This window comes from Lynx canadensis, chromosome E2 (genome assembly GCF_007474595.2).
Source record: "Lynx canadensis isolate LIC74 chromosome E2, mLynCan4.pri.v2, whole genome shotgun sequence".
In the NCBI taxonomy this organism is placed as follows: Eukaryota; Metazoa; Chordata; class Mammalia; order Carnivora; family Felidae; genus Lynx; species Lynx canadensis.
The window spans coordinates 13,419,941-13,435,046 of NC_044317.1; the positions used below are offsets into that span (position 1 = coordinate 13,419,941).

General features: G+C 44.2%; 1 protein-coding gene across 2 annotated transcripts in view; it reads right to left on the minus strand.

The window, feature by feature from the left end:
* The window catches only part of HYDIN (HYDIN axonemal central pair apparatus protein), a 378,288-nt gene that overhangs the window by 18,384 nt on the left and 344,798 nt on the right, over positions 1 to 15,106 (minus strand). For both annotated transcript variants that reach the window (XM_032591379.1, XM_030298918.1), the window contains exons 76-83: positions 12,132 to 12,301; positions 10,145 to 10,343; positions 8,234 to 8,392; positions 6,086 to 6,363; positions 4,707 to 4,926; positions 2,862 to 3,074; positions 1,482 to 1,645; positions 475 to 625 (exon numbers count right to left, since the gene is read on the minus strand). In XM_032591379.1, coding sequence (XP_032447270.1) covers positions 475 to 625; positions 1,482 to 1,645; positions 2,862 to 3,074; positions 4,707 to 4,926; positions 6,086 to 6,363; positions 8,234 to 8,392; positions 10,145 to 10,343; positions 12,132 to 12,301 — 1,554 coding nt within the window. The remainder of the gene's footprint in view (positions 1 to 474; positions 626 to 1,481; positions 1,646 to 2,861; positions 3,075 to 4,706; positions 4,927 to 6,085; positions 6,364 to 8,233; positions 8,393 to 10,144; positions 10,344 to 12,131; positions 12,302 to 15,106) is intronic.

Consider the following 15,106-nt stretch of genomic DNA (forward strand, 5'->3'; position numbering starts at 1 on the left):
TTATAGGTACTTGCTGAGCTAATGAATGAATTAGGAGAAACAGCTCATGTGTGAATGACCCTGTGGTGTCTTGGAGCAAATGGCTCTGAGTTGAATCCTGGCTCTGACATTACTAGCTATATGTACTAAATGTTCAATACAATTCTGGCCACTATAATCACTCAGGAAAGGGGACCTTTTCTTATTATTGTGGTCTGGTGTTTGCTGGCCCAGTGGTACTGCTTAAGGATTTTCATGATTCTGTTGCCTTGAAGGCTTGTTGTGGGGCTACATGATGGATGGATGGCCCTGTCATCTGGCTTCATCTTCAAGAGGCTGGGAATCCTGAAAGCTTTGTCAGGTCTCTAACTGGTTAGCCCAGCAGGATAAAGATGGGCTGGCTGTGGGAGGACATCTTCACTCCCTAACACCAGGATTATTAACCTTGGGGCAAACCTCCAGAGTTCCAGGGAAATGTCTTTAACACGTGGATACCTTTGCACTGTAGAGTCCCTCCTTGTGGGAAAAGAAGTTCAGCCTGTAATCTTTCTTGGAGCCAGACAGTACATCAATGTAATCAAGGCCTTTTAAGGTGACACTTAAATCTGGCCTCTCTGGTTTCACCATTTCCACGATGACCCGGAATCTGGGGGAGCACAGGAACACATGAAGAGAGGATAGAGAAAATGAAACCATTTGCCTAAGGAAAAGAAGGAAAGGTGCTATCTCTACTCTTGATTTTATGATAAGCACGTGGGTCCAGGGTTCTGGTCCTTTGTCTCTAACAACAACAATAACTACCATTTATTGACACCTGTGATGTGCCAGCTACTGAGTCAGTGCTCCAAATGTGTTAGAGGCATTTAATCCTCACAGTGTCTGTAGGAGACACATATAATTATCACCCCCATTTTACTAATGAGGAAATAGAGGCCAAGAGAAGGAAACATGTTCAGGTCACATGACTAGTTATTGGTACAACTAGGATTCAAACTTAGGTCTGAGCCCTTATCCACTATGCTAACTGGTGGCCTTCAGTAAGTAAGCTTCTTCTCCCAGGCTTTGGCTCCTTCTCTGTAAAAGAAGGGGACCAGGCTGGTTGTCAATTCCTCTAGCCCTTGTATTCTACTCTACTCCCACTGCAAATAAGATCCAAGGGACATCCTTCTCTGGCCAGTGGCTTAGGTGATAAGACAGAGAACTCAAGAATAACCATCATGATTATCATTTTGATAATAATAATAACATCTAACATTTATTTGAGCACTTATTTTATGTCAGGCACTGTTCTAGGAGACTTAAGTAATCAGTTATTCATAGATAGCACTGACTGTCTGGAAATTTAGAGTTCAGACAATGCTTGGTTACATCAGGGAACTTTGCCTCTGATTCTTTTAGCCCCTCAATGTCTCTAGAGGCCCTGACCATGGGAAGGGCCAGGCTAGACAGTAGAAGTCCTCCCTCCATCTCCTCCATCCAAACCCCTAGCCCCACTCTCTCACCTCTGGGGCTTATTAAGCCAGTTGGTTATTGGCAGGAGTTCAACATAGGGTGTCTTACATGGTACTTCACGGTAGATACTGGCCACGGCTTTGGGGAGCTCAGAAGTCCCATGCAGCATATATAGCCAGCCAGTCCCATCTGGGAGGGGGAAGAAGAGGGTGCCCTAAGGAGAAGAAGAAACGTGGTCAAAATGGCACAGAAGTTCCTTTATTAGGTACCTCTTAGGCGTGGTAGTGACACAGGATTAATAGAGGCCCTTGCATAAGCATAACTCTTGAAATAAGCTTGGTAGTATGTTTTAAGAGTCATAAAAATGTTCATATGTATTTGAACCAGGAACTCTACCCCAGGCATGCTCTATCGATAGAGCTAGCTGGGTCACCTTTCCCCAGGGAACTTAAAAATCCCTTCGGAGGAAAAAGCTACACACACACACACACACACACACACGCATTAGAACCATTTATAATATTGATGAAAATTTGGTAGTAATAACTTTAATATTCAACAACTGAGGAGTATTACATAAATTATAGAACTTTCATTCCATGAAATATTAGGCAATCATTAAACATGATTACATCACAAAGACTAGTTAAACAGAAAAATGTTCATGATCTAATGTAAGATAAAAATAAACTGAGTGCAAAATTAGGTATTCTATGATGGCAACTATGACTGTATCTGAATAAGGACTGGTAGTAAAGATAGGAGAAAACAGTTCTTGGGGTGACTGGCTGATTCAGTCGGTAGAGCATCTGATTCTTGATTGTGGGGTTGTGAGTTCAACCGTACCCTGGGTGTAGAGATTACTTACAAAGAAAGTAAAGCTTAGAGGCACCTGAGTGGCTTAGTTGGTTAAGTGTCCAACTTTTGATTTTGGCTCAAGTCATGCTCTCATGGTTCGTGAGATTGAGCCCCACGTCCAGCTCTGCACTGACAGGGTGGGGCCTGCTTGCAATTCTGTCTCTTTCTCTGCCCCTTCCCTACTCTCTCTCTTTCAAAATAAATAAATAAACTTAAAAAAAAAATACAGCTTAGAAGAAAAAATTCTCTTTCTTTAGGGTGGAAGATTATGGCTTCTTTTCTTTTTAAAAGTTTGTTACAGTGGCGATGATGCTATTTGTACAATTAAGCTAAATATTAATTACTTGATGCTTAGTCCAGGACTCTGTTCAGAACTGAGCCCCTTGTTCCAAGAAAATCCCCTGTACATGAAAAAATACAGGCAACAAGGGAAGTTTTGGACTCCATAATCTGCATTATTCCCCATTGTTCCAACATGATTCGTGGGGTTCTCCTCACCTCTCTTGCATGACTCCTCCCTCCAACCCCACAGTAAAATCAATGGGGGGCGGCGGGGGGCAGCCTCAGCCTACCTGATGTTTGCGGTTCTCCAAGTTCATGGTGCGGGGTCTGTAGGTAATCTCATAGGGCTTGTTTTGCTGATGGGGCTCCAGGGTGATGAACTCTGGCCCCTCCCAGTGCTCACCCTCAAAGATGGGGTGCAGGTTCCAGGTCTGGTTGGTGCGGTTTGAAAGCATGATGGTCTGCGTGTGCTTGGAGCGTACCTGGCAGGTGAAATTTACCACCTGGAAGAAAACAGACATCTGAAGTAGGTAGTGAAATTTACAAATGAGGAATTCAAGGAAAGGTTTAGGCTGGCATCCATATTTGGGAGTATAGCAATGTTTTTTTTTAAAGGCCAAGAAACTGGATGAGATTATCAAGAAGTTAAGTGTTTTTAGATAAAAGAAGAAATTTAAGAACCAATTCCTGACTGACACACTCCAGTGTTAAAAAAAAATCAGAAGAGGAGATGAGAAGGAGCATCTAATAAGATAGAAGGAAACCCAGGAGAGGGTGGCATCCTAGGGACCATGTGAAGTGTTTGAAGCATCTTCCTCAAGGGACTTGTTCAAGGTATCAAATACTATCAACAGGTCAACAGTTGAGAACTGACCACTGAATTCAGCAGTGTGGACGGTGTAGCACTGTTGGTAAAAAGAGTCAAATAGATCAGTGGACAAGGACAGCATTCAGCAACAGACACCTGCACATATATGGTTAAATGAGTTTTTTTTTTTTTAGTGGTTAAATGAGTTTTGACCAAGGTGCAGAGGCATTTCAGTGGAGAAAGGATAATCTTCAACAAATGGTGCTAGAACAACTGAATATCCACATACAAATGATAAAACAAAATGAATTTTGATCCATATCTTATGCTACATACAAAAATTAACTCTAAACACATTAAGATCTAAATGTAAAATTTGTGCCCTGAATATATGAAGAGCTCTCAAAACTCAATAATAAGAAAATAAACATCCCAATTAAATATGGACAGAGAATTCAAACAGATACTTCAACAAAGATGATATATGGATGGCAAACAAATACCTGAAAAGATTCTCAATGTCATTAGTCATTAGGGAACCACAAATTAAAAGCCACAATGAGATACCACCTTATATTTATTAGAATGGCTAAAATTAAAACAACAGGTGGTAACAAGTGTGGGCAAAATGGGATGCAAGTGGAAATATCAGACATTGTCGGTAGAAACACAACCACTTTGGAAAAGAGTTTAGTAGGTTCTTTAAAAAGTAAATATATACCTGCTTTGTGCCCCAGCCATCTGGGTATTTACCCAAGATAATGGAAGCATATTTTCTTGCCAAGATTTGTACATACATGTTCATAGCACACTGGGTGATTCCATTTACATAATTATAGAGATGGAGATCAGGTGTAATTTTTACCATAAGTGATTTTTTACCGTAAGTGGAATGGAGTCTACTGTTAGGTTTCTAGGGACAAGGCTAGCAGAAGGTTAATTCAAGCCCACTCCCCCACTCCCAACTTTTTTTTTTTTTTAATGAGAGAAGGGGAAAGTGTTTACCCTTTACTTACAGTGCTTGTAAGAGAATTTGATCTAGCCAAATATGTCAGAGAAACCTTCCTTGAGAATGTAATGCTTGAGTTGAGAGCTGAAGAATGAATAGGAATTAACTAAATGAAGAGGGGAAATGAATATTGCAGCAGTGGGGAAAAGGATATGCAAAGGCCCTGTGGTGGGAGGGAGCAGGTCTGAATGTTTGACGTTGGCACCGAGGACTGTTTGAACAGAGTTACTTGTTTCTAGAAGGCCCAGCTGAATTCAATTGTGGTGTCTGCTGGGCCCACTCTTGCCATTGGCACTTCTGTGGGCAGCAGCTACTGACCTCTCTTACTGAAGGTGGTCCCACGCAGACTCCAGATAGGGTGAGGTTCAGAGGATTGCCTCCGTGGATGAAGCAGAGCAAGTTTTTATAGAGACTCTCCTTGCCCACCTCAGTGGGATGGTAGGTCACTTCAAAAGAGACCTCCATGCCTGCAGTGATGTAGCCTTCTTCTGGGCTGATGGAAAAATGGGGCTCAAATTTTTTGACATCCCATTTAAACCTTTTCCAAGACAAAAGGAGACAAGAAAGGCAGTTTACTAGTATCCTGGGGTGTGCTTAATGCTGCTGAGATCAAGGGACTTTGCCTAGGCTTTTAGCTGAGAGGTTCACCCCTTTGAATACTCCGTGGGATGTGGGCAGAGCAAAGGCGGATGGAGTCAAGAGCTAGCTCACTTCTGGGTAAGACAGCTCAGCTGTCTCTCAGACCTGAGCAGGGTGGGAAGTGGCCGCATCTTATCTTATATTCTGCAAGTGACTCGTCGAGGAACATGCACATGAACACACTAACACATGTGTATCCGAGATCACACAGCCAGGAAGTGCCGGGGCTAGGACTGGAACCCTCCCAAGGCCATGGCTATAAGCACCCCCTGCATAGCCTCTCAGGTCAGATCGAGGAGGGCAGAGGCAATGCCTTCAGGTGAGAGATGCACCCGTTCTTGGGGGCACTCTTAGTCATCCCTCTGTGGGCCATCCCTCTGTGCTTCCAGCCACACCCTCGGGGCACTGTCCACACTGAGGTCTGGGTGAGGGGTGTCTGCACAGCTATGGTGGCATGCCTGAGTCGTGACTGGGCCGGGCACCTGCTAGCCAGTGGGAAGAGCCTAGAGAGGAGAGCAGTCAGAGGTATACTTGTGTTCTAATCCCATCTTTCTCACCTCTTAGCCATGTGACCTCAGGTAAATCACCTGACCTCCTTGAGCCTCACCTTCATCTGTGAAATGAGGACAATATAGTACTACCTCTCAGGGGTCTGGGGTAATTAAATGGGAGCTTATACGTAAGAATGCTTAGCACTGCACTTGCACAGTGTAAGTTCTAGCTGGATGCATGATTTTGGAAAAGTAGTCTCAGTTGTCTCGTCTGTAAAACAGATCAACCATAGAATTGTTTTGGTAATAAGCAAAAGGAACCATGTAAAGGGTGTATAACATGCACCGAACTAGTCTTCTCTATTGCATTAATTTTTGTAATCCTGGCAGCCGCAGTCACCCTAGCAGGGCCACGTCCCATCTTGAGGGAGGGGAGGGGCTGTGAAAGGGAGGGGAAAGAAAGAAAAAGTGGCTACACTTGTAAAACAAATATCCAGTCTGAATCTAGGGCAAATCCAGAGTCAAGAGAGCTGTGTTCGGCCTTGGGTGGGGATGCCACTCTCCTACCTTGCACCCACGTCACCCGTGTTCAACATAAGGATGCGACGCGTGGCTTGTGTCTGATACACGACTGGCCCGAAGGGGAGATGCTCCTGGTCCAGGGAGATCTCCAGGGCCTGGCAACAGCCGCTAAGGAGGAAGAGAGGACGCAGAAGCCCCATGCATTCCATGAACACCTCCTCAGAGAAGGGAGGGATGCGTTTCTTCGGGGCAAAGATGACTTCCAGCTTACAGACCTCTTTGGGCTTCAGAGTGATGTTGTAGGATGGTATTAAGGTGATGACCTGGGCAAAACAGCAATGAGACTCAGCAGCTGAGGGCAGAGGGCATCTGAGGCTTCTATTTCTGGGTCTTGCTGTTAGGGCTGCAATAGCCCAGGGGTCAAATCCCACTCTGCTCTCTCCTGACGGCTGTGTCATCTTTGCTAAGTTACTTAAACTTTCTTTGGCTTACTCTATGGTGAAGATTCAGATCACCTATAAAAATGTGTGGCATGTAATAGCCATTCGATAAATGTTAATTTTTCTCTCCAGCTCCTTGCAAATGACCCCTACTCTCTGGTGCAGGAAATAGTAAGATAAGAGGAAATAGAAAACACTTAGCACTCCTGTGTTTTTCCAAGGAGTGCTCCCTGGGTTCCCTGTACCACACTTCCCACTGTGCTCTTTAAAATGCAGATTCACAGGTCCTGCCCCATTCCAACTGAATTTTGGGAGAGCTTGGAGCTCACATCTTCAAAAGTGCCCTGAGTGACCCGTGTCTTCTAAAGCTTGAGAACTCTTGTTTAAATTCGTATGGTTTTCCCTCCCCACCTCCCGCCTCCTTTGTCCTGGTAGAAATCAACCAAAATCAGCTTTCAGGAAGCCAAAGCTCCTTCCGGGCTCGTGCTTCCTGGGGTACAGGGTGCTGTGTGGTCACCAGCAGGTGGACTGTGGCAGCAGACAGTGGGCTGGAAACCACGCAGGGACAGTAGTCTCCGTGAGCTCTCCAAACACCACGATGTTGGTGCCAGTACAGGTAACGTGTCACCTCAAGAGGCAAAGGCGGCTCAGCTCAACGGTCAGGGGCCCTGACCCTGCGGCACTGAGGATTTTGATTTGGATGAATGAGGAAGCGGAAGCAAGTCTGCCCTCTGTCTTTGGCCAGCACCATGGGCCCTGGGATGAGGTGCCACTGGCTCTCTTGCTCTGGCTAGCTTCCCCAGCCCATTTCTCTGTATTTGGCAATCCCTGGATGGCCCACAGCACCCCTGCCTACCCAATCACACCTAGCTTTCTAAAAGCACAGACCCCCCTCAAGCACACGTAACTCTGCCTGCCAGCACACCTCTCCCCAACCTGTCTGCCTGGAGACACCTTTCCATCCCAAAAACCCAGTACAGACCTCCTGCCCTATGAGGCCTCCCACAGCCCCCGGCTGTCGTCTGAGCAACCCCTCCCAATTCACACCCTGCCTCTACAGTTTCTAGGCTGTCCTGGAGTTGTTTCCGTGTCAGTGACCCCCAAAGACTGTGAACTCCATCAGACCAGTCTACATTGTGTTCACCTTGCTACAGATTGAATTGTGTCCCACACTCCACCGGCTGACAATTCATATGTGAGTGGCATTTGGAGATGAGGCCTTTAGGGGGTAATTAGGGGTAGATAAGGTCACGAGAGTGGGATCCTTATAATGGGACTGGTGCCTTTGTAAGAAGAGACACCAGAAGCTTGATCTTGCGGTCTCTCTGCCAGGTGTGTATACAGCAAGAAGGTGGTCGTCTACAAGTGATTATTTCTGGGTGTGAGATTATGGCAAAAATGTTTTTCTTTATGTCTTTCCATATTTTTCAAGCTTCCAATGATGAGGATATATACATTCATTAGAATCCAGATCTACCAAATCCCATCCCTTTCTCTTTCATTCTGTTGCCTTTTCGAGGTATGCAGCCTCTCTAAGCCTTGGAGTCCTTATCTAAAATGAGAATAATAACAGTACTAGCCCTATACTGTTTTTGTGAAGATGCTCAGAGGTAGCACGGGGGAAGCTCTTAGAATGTCCTGGTGCATGGTAGATGCCTGAGAAGTGTGAGCTGTTTATGTTGCTAGCACAGTCATCTAGTCACCCATGTCACTGGGAAGCATAAGAAGCCCACTGGGAGCCCTGGGCACCAACCTTGGGTTCCTGGAGTTCTGGAATCGAGAACAGGACTGTCTGGCTAAAAGTGAGTGGGGCGTGGCTGTTGTTCATGATGGAAACTGTTTTTTTCACAACCTGTCCTGGCAGGACAGCTCCCAACTTTACAATCCTATTGACCGGATCTAGGACTAAAATCTGTGGAACCAGAAAGAGAGGAGAGAGGGAGGGTTCATCAGTTCCTTGAAAAAAACTATTATCATACACCTATCCTGGTGAGGCAATGGTGGTTCCTGTCAGTGTCCTGCCTTCTTCATATGGGATGGGCATTCACTCACCTGGTAAACATGTGCATACAATATACACTAAGCAGCTTACTATGCAACTACATAATCACAACTGGATGAGGAGACATGACGGAAAAGCTCAGGGTACTGTGAGAACATATTGCAGGGGCTGAGCTGGCTGGGGGTTCTGGGGCCGCCTCCCTGGGGAAGGCATGTCTACCCTGGGAGCTAAAGGAAGGGTGCCATCTAGTCTGTTTGAGTCAGGGTGGGCATGGGTTGGAGGCCACCCGGGGAGGGGGGAGACAACAGCCTGTGGCAAGGTCCTGAGTCAGAGGAGTGGCCCAGGAAGGCCTGTGGCTGAGAGAGAGGGGCACAATGAGAAGACAAGTTTGGAGGCGGTCAGGGATTGTGCCGGGAGAAGTGGGAGGCCAGCGAAGCATGGAGTGACCCAGTCAAACGTGTGTTTTGTGATTGCTCTGGCTTGCTGATCTGTGGGGTGGGCTGGACAGGGACAGATGAGGGCCACACAGACAAAATGGTGGAGGCAGAGGTGGAAGAGTAGACACGCTTCCAAGTCCTCATCTAAGGCACTGATCAAAATGTTGGCCTGGAGAGATCAAGGTCAGGCTGGGCCTCACCCTCAGGATGGCATGGACACACAACGAGCAGCAGCCACTCAGGCAGTCACTAAACGGCACACCCCCTGCCCCTCAACTTTCTTTATATCCAGCCCGCATGTTTCCATGGTGTCTAAAAAGGTGAGAGTCTCCAACAGCAGCCTGTGCTTCTGGAGGTCAGAGAACACATTTAAGTCCCCTCCAGATTTCCCCCAAAGTACCTAGCACAAAATGGGTGCAAAATGAGTGAGTGACAGAAGGAACAAGTGAACGGATCAGTGATATCAGAAGAGACCCCATCTCTGGCTTGGGTACAGACAACACCAGGTGGCAATGTCTTGTCATTCCTCTAGCTTGATGGGAAGGCTGCCAGGAACACACCCCTCCCACCTTCTCAGTTGCTGAAATGTCCCATGCATTCCTGAGCATCTTGGAAGGCCTTTAGTCTTCTAAAATCTCCTATTAAAATGCAAATATACCAACCAAACAGACACCTTACATGTTTACCAGACACTGGGGAGAAAGGGATTAGCAGCAGGACTTTCATTAGGAGAACCTACTTAGAAGAAATGCCCGCAATCAAATATAATCCTGGGATCTGCGCCTGGCTCAAGAATATCAATCAATGTGGCATTAAAGAAAGATGTTCCACAATTGAAATGTATGTCTGTGTTATATCTAAAATGAATTGCTATTCAAAACAGATCTTGTCTATTAAACGTGGAAACAAAACATACCCTAATGTGAGAGAAGGACATGTTTGGGATTGTGCATCTGATAGTCTCAAACTTTTCCAAGAAAAAGATGTTTCTCCAATGCCTGTGATTACTTGTAACCTATGATATAGTAAAGTTTGGTATTGAATACAGTCTATGGTTCACTCGAGTCAGATTTGACAGGTCATCCTTGGGTGGGACTGGCTGGCCTCTGACAACGCAGCTTGGGGGCAGGACAGGTGGAGAGGGAAGAGTGGGAGGAGCAAAGGTTGCTGGGAGGGCAAAAAGGCATGGCTGCCATGGCTGAGGATCTCCCCAACAGTCTCGTACCTTCACCTCGGTGCCTTTCCCTTTGATTTCAATTACTTGTTGTGAGAGCCCATTGATTTCAAAGGGGATGAGTTCTCGATAATTGATACTTTCTCGAGGATAAAAGGTGATTGGAATCTCCAGTGTCTTTCCTGGCTTTATCACATCAACACGGAAGTTCACCTCGAGGTATGCAGTATTGGTGTATAGACAGTCTAAGCTAGAGAAAATCAGGAGGAAGGTGTGTAAGTTAGAAGGCCCACGTATTTCCATTTTGTCTACCAAGTAAGAGGGTCTCCAGTACCAGCCTGTGCTGGAGGTCAAAAAACACATTTAAGACACCCAGAAAGACTGATTCTGTCCCCTTGTCTCTGTGAGCTGCTTTCCTGCCCTGTTGCACTGGAGCTATGGAAGAAGGGACCTCAGCAGTGATCCAGCCCATACTTCCCTGGGCATAATCAAGTTACTTACCCCAAATCACACCCTGAGATTCTGGCAGAACCTGGCCTCAAACACAAAGTCTCATGGCCCTTCGCTCAAGGTTCTTTTCACTCTATTTATCCTCTTTCTTGAAAAGGCCACTCACGGCTTTGTACCCTCTTATAAGGAAGTGTTTCCTAAAGTAACTAGGTGGTGAAGCACAGAGGAGCGGAGTATGTGTTCCCGATTCAGACACAGGAGTTTGGATCCAGGCTCTATCTCTAACTAGCTGTGAGAACTTAGAAGAGTTACTTAGCTCATTTGGGCCTCTGTTTCCTTATCTGTAGAACTGGGTTGTTTGGAGCATTAACAACCTCATAAGGTTGTTTTGAGCATTAAATGAAATAGAGTGACTAAGTCAGTCACTACACAGGGCACAGAGGAGACAGTCCATAAAGGTGAGCCATTCTTATTGTCACTAATTGCTCAACCACATGGGATCTTCAAAGATCATGTTTACTCTGGTCAACCTGTGCGTAGGAAGGCCCTAGGGCTCTCCATTAGAATACTTTCTTGTCTGTCTTCCAGGTATTTAGAGAAGGAGTCCAGCTAGGCCAATAAAAAGAACTTAATGCCTTCACACAGGACTCAGATTGAATTAAATCATGCAGGGAAGATTTTTAATTAGCATTTAAAATCACATGACACTCTTGTAACTCACCATTCAGGATAATAGTTATCATCACTGCAACAGTAGCAGTAGCAACAAATAACCATAACCGAGCATTTGCTATGGTCCAGGCACTATTCTAAGTACTCTCTCTAGATGAACTAATTTAACCCTCCTAATAGCCTTGTAGGGGAGGAGCTATTATTATCCCCCATCCCAGGAAAGGAGAGGTTAGACCATGTGCCCCAGGTCACACAGCTAGGGAAGAGTTGGGATTTGAACTTAGGCCTGTGCTTTCCAATATGGTAGCCACTAGACACATGTGGCAATTCAAATTCAAATGAATTGAAACTTAAAAAATGAAAAATTCAGTCCCTTAGTCGCACCAGGCATATTTTATGTACTTATAGGTTGCCATACTGGATAGCACAGATGTATAACAGTTCCTTCCTTTAGGAAAGAGCTTTGAGGAAACACAGGTCTCCGGGCCAGTCTCTGGAAATTCTGTTTTGATACGTCTGGGATAAGGCCCAGAAACCTGGACTGGAACATTCTACATAGGGATGGTGCAGAGAGGCCGGATTTTAATCAAAAGACTTAGGCTCAGTATATATCTGTCATTTATTGCAAAGTAATGGCCTGAGGAAGTCACTTTTTAATTCTCCAAGCCTCGGTTTTCACCTTCATTACATCTGGCATTGCCCTCCTCACTTCAAGATTTTCAGCAGAGTAGCTCCTGGCTACCCAAGTGTCAGTATTAGTGGTAGGGAAAGCAGACGCAGGATTCATGCCCAACTGGGTTTTGACTTTTCCCATAATCTTTCTTTTTTCTATTTTGGCAGGACTTCACCTATGTGGAGGCTGTAGAACCCACAAGGAGCTACAGAATCATCTGGAAGCTCTGGAAAGCCTGCTTACCTCATGGGTGTTTCTTCCTTGTTGGTGACAACCAGCATTTGTTTGTATGGGGGCATGCCAGCTTGGTAGATGAAGCAGGTCCCAAAGTTGTAGCTGGTGAAGGAGAAATGAACGGCCGGGCTCACAGCACAGCCCAAGATGCTGCATGTAAACTTTGGGCCGTGGCTGACCTGCAGGCGGAAATGCAGGTGGAGGGTGATTAGAGGTGTGAGCAAAGGACTCCTCGGGTCCTCAGGTGAAGGAGGAAAGTGGTCAGTGCTAAAAAAAAAATGGGTCCCAAGACACCATCTGTAGGGGTTCTGATTCATAGGTTAGAAGTCTGTTGGCCTGCAAAGCAAAATGGGACAGTCTGCAGGCCAGCCTCACGCTGCCTCCTACAGCAGTGAGTCAGCCTGAAAGCGGAGAGGAGTGGCAGGGACTGCCAGTTACTACCCCGCACCTGCTTCCCAAGGCTTCCTCATTAACAGGACTCTGAGTAGTTGCCAGGGGACCTAGGTGAAAATACCCGAGGTCCTATCCTTCCTTGCCCCCAAGGGTGGTCATCAGACACAGTTCTGGTCATCAGGATGTAAACAGAAGAAGACAAGAGGATGTCCTATTTTGAATACAGAGGCAAAGTCTTGCTGGGAAAATTTGTCTGTTTACTTGTTTGTGTTTGCCTTTGGGCTCTTGCCTCATATTTCCATTCTGAATGCAGACATGGGGTTGCAGGTGGGATGGCCACCTTGTGACCAGGAAAGGACAAGAATGAGGTCAAAGGCCCATATGTCAAGGGTGAAAGGGTGGAAAGTTAGAATATGGGTCACCTCTGAATTCTCCATAAGATGATACACATGCCTGAGGGGACAGGAACTTACTCTGCTCTTCAAAAACTTTATAATATGGAATTTCTTAAGTTGATAATTGATTTAAAACAAAATATCCACTACTCATTCTAAACATCATTAGAATAAACATAATAGTCATTGGTACAAGATTTCCTAAATGACTTTATAAATTTATAAATTGAAAAACAGTTTCTTATTTAAGGCTTAGGTTTTTAAAGTCTTTGCATTTGGTGACTGATACCCTGAAAAGGAGTAAAATTGACCACCTTAAACTTTTATGCCAAATAGAGCAGGAAGGTACTATGATGTGTGATGTTTCTTTTTGCCGTAAGACACAAATGTTCTGAAAAAGACAGTTCTGAAAAGGGATGGCACTTCTCAGGGAAGATGGCTACAAGCCTGCCCCCGAGTTCCAGGCTCAGAGTTTTACAGCTTTGCTTTTTTCTAATTGAAAAAAAACAAAACTTTTTTAGACTGTGCTATGACTTAATGTCCATCTAAATTATGGAATGGCTAGAAACTGACCTTCATTCCAATTGCTGTACTTCCTGGTTAACTGTCAGTTGCCTTCTTCTTAAGGATATGAATAAAAAGACAATGTCTTTTAACTCTGTTGACGGTTGCTTTTGCTGTGCAGAAGCTTTTGATTTTGAGGTACTTCCACTTGTCTATTTTGTTTTTTTTGCCTGTGCATTTAGTGTCATATCCATGAAGCCACTGACAAACTGTTGTTATGAACTTCCCCCTGATGTTTTCTTCTAGGAGTTCTATGGTTTCAGGTCCTACATTTCAGTCTTTAACCCATTTTCAGCTGATTTTTTGCCATGGTGTAGAAGGGTTCAATTTCATTCTTTTGGATCTGAATATCCAGTTTTCCCAGCACCATTTGTTGAAGAGATTCTCCTTTTCCATTGTGTATACTTGGCACCCTTGTCAAAGATCTGTTGGCTATGTGTGTGTGCATTTATTTCTGGGCTCTGTTCTGTTCCATTTGTCTATGTGTGTGTCTCGATGCTGGTGCTGTACTATTTTGATTTTGGTAGCTTTGTAATATAGTTTGAAATCAGGAAGTGTGATGTCCCTAGCCTTGTTCTTCTTTCTCAGGACTGATTTGGCTATTTGTGGTCTTTTGTGGTTTCGTATGAGTTGTAGAATTGTTTTTCTGTTTTGTAAAAAAAAAAATGCCATTGGGATTTTGATAGGGATTGCATTAAATCTATAGAAGGCTTTGGGCAGTATGGACATTTTAACAATATTAACGCTTCCCATCCATGAACACAGAATGTTTTTCATTTGTTGGTGTCTTTAATTTCTTTTATCAGTGTTTTATAGTTTTCAGTATACAAGTCTTTCACCACCTTAGTTAAGTTTATTCCTGACAATTTAATCCTTTTCCATGCTATTATAAATGAAGTTGTTTTCCTAATTTTATTTATTTTTATTTTTTTATTTTTTAAAATTTACATCCAAATTAGTTAGCATATAGTGCAACAATGATTTCAGGAGTGGATTCCTTAGTGCCCCTTACCCATTTAGCCCATCCCCCTTCCCACACCCCCTCCAGGAACCCTCAGTTTGTTCTCCATATTTATGAGTCTCTTCTGTTTTGTGCCCCTCCCTGTTTGTATATTATTTTTGTTTACCTTCCCTTATGTTCATCTGTTTTGTCTCTTAAAGTCCTCATATGAGTGAAGTCATGATTTTTGTCTTTCTCTGACTAATTTCACTTATCATAATACCCTCCAGTTCCATCCACATAGTTGCAAATGGCAAGATTTCATTCTTTCTGATTGCCAAGCAATACTCCATTGTGTGTATATATATTATATTATATATTATATATTATAATATATATAATATATATTATAATATATAATATAATATATATATATAATACTCCATTGTGTGTGTGTGTGTGTGTGTGTGTATATATATATATATATATATATATATATATATATTCCATACTTTGGCTATTGTCGATAGTGCTGCTATAAACATGGGGTGCATGTGTCACTTTGAAATAGCACACCTGTATTCCATGGATAAATGTAAATGCCTAGTAGTGCAATTGCTGGGTCATAGGGTAGTTCTATTTTTAGTTTTTTGAGGAACCTCCATACTGTTTTCCAGAGTGGCTGCACCAGC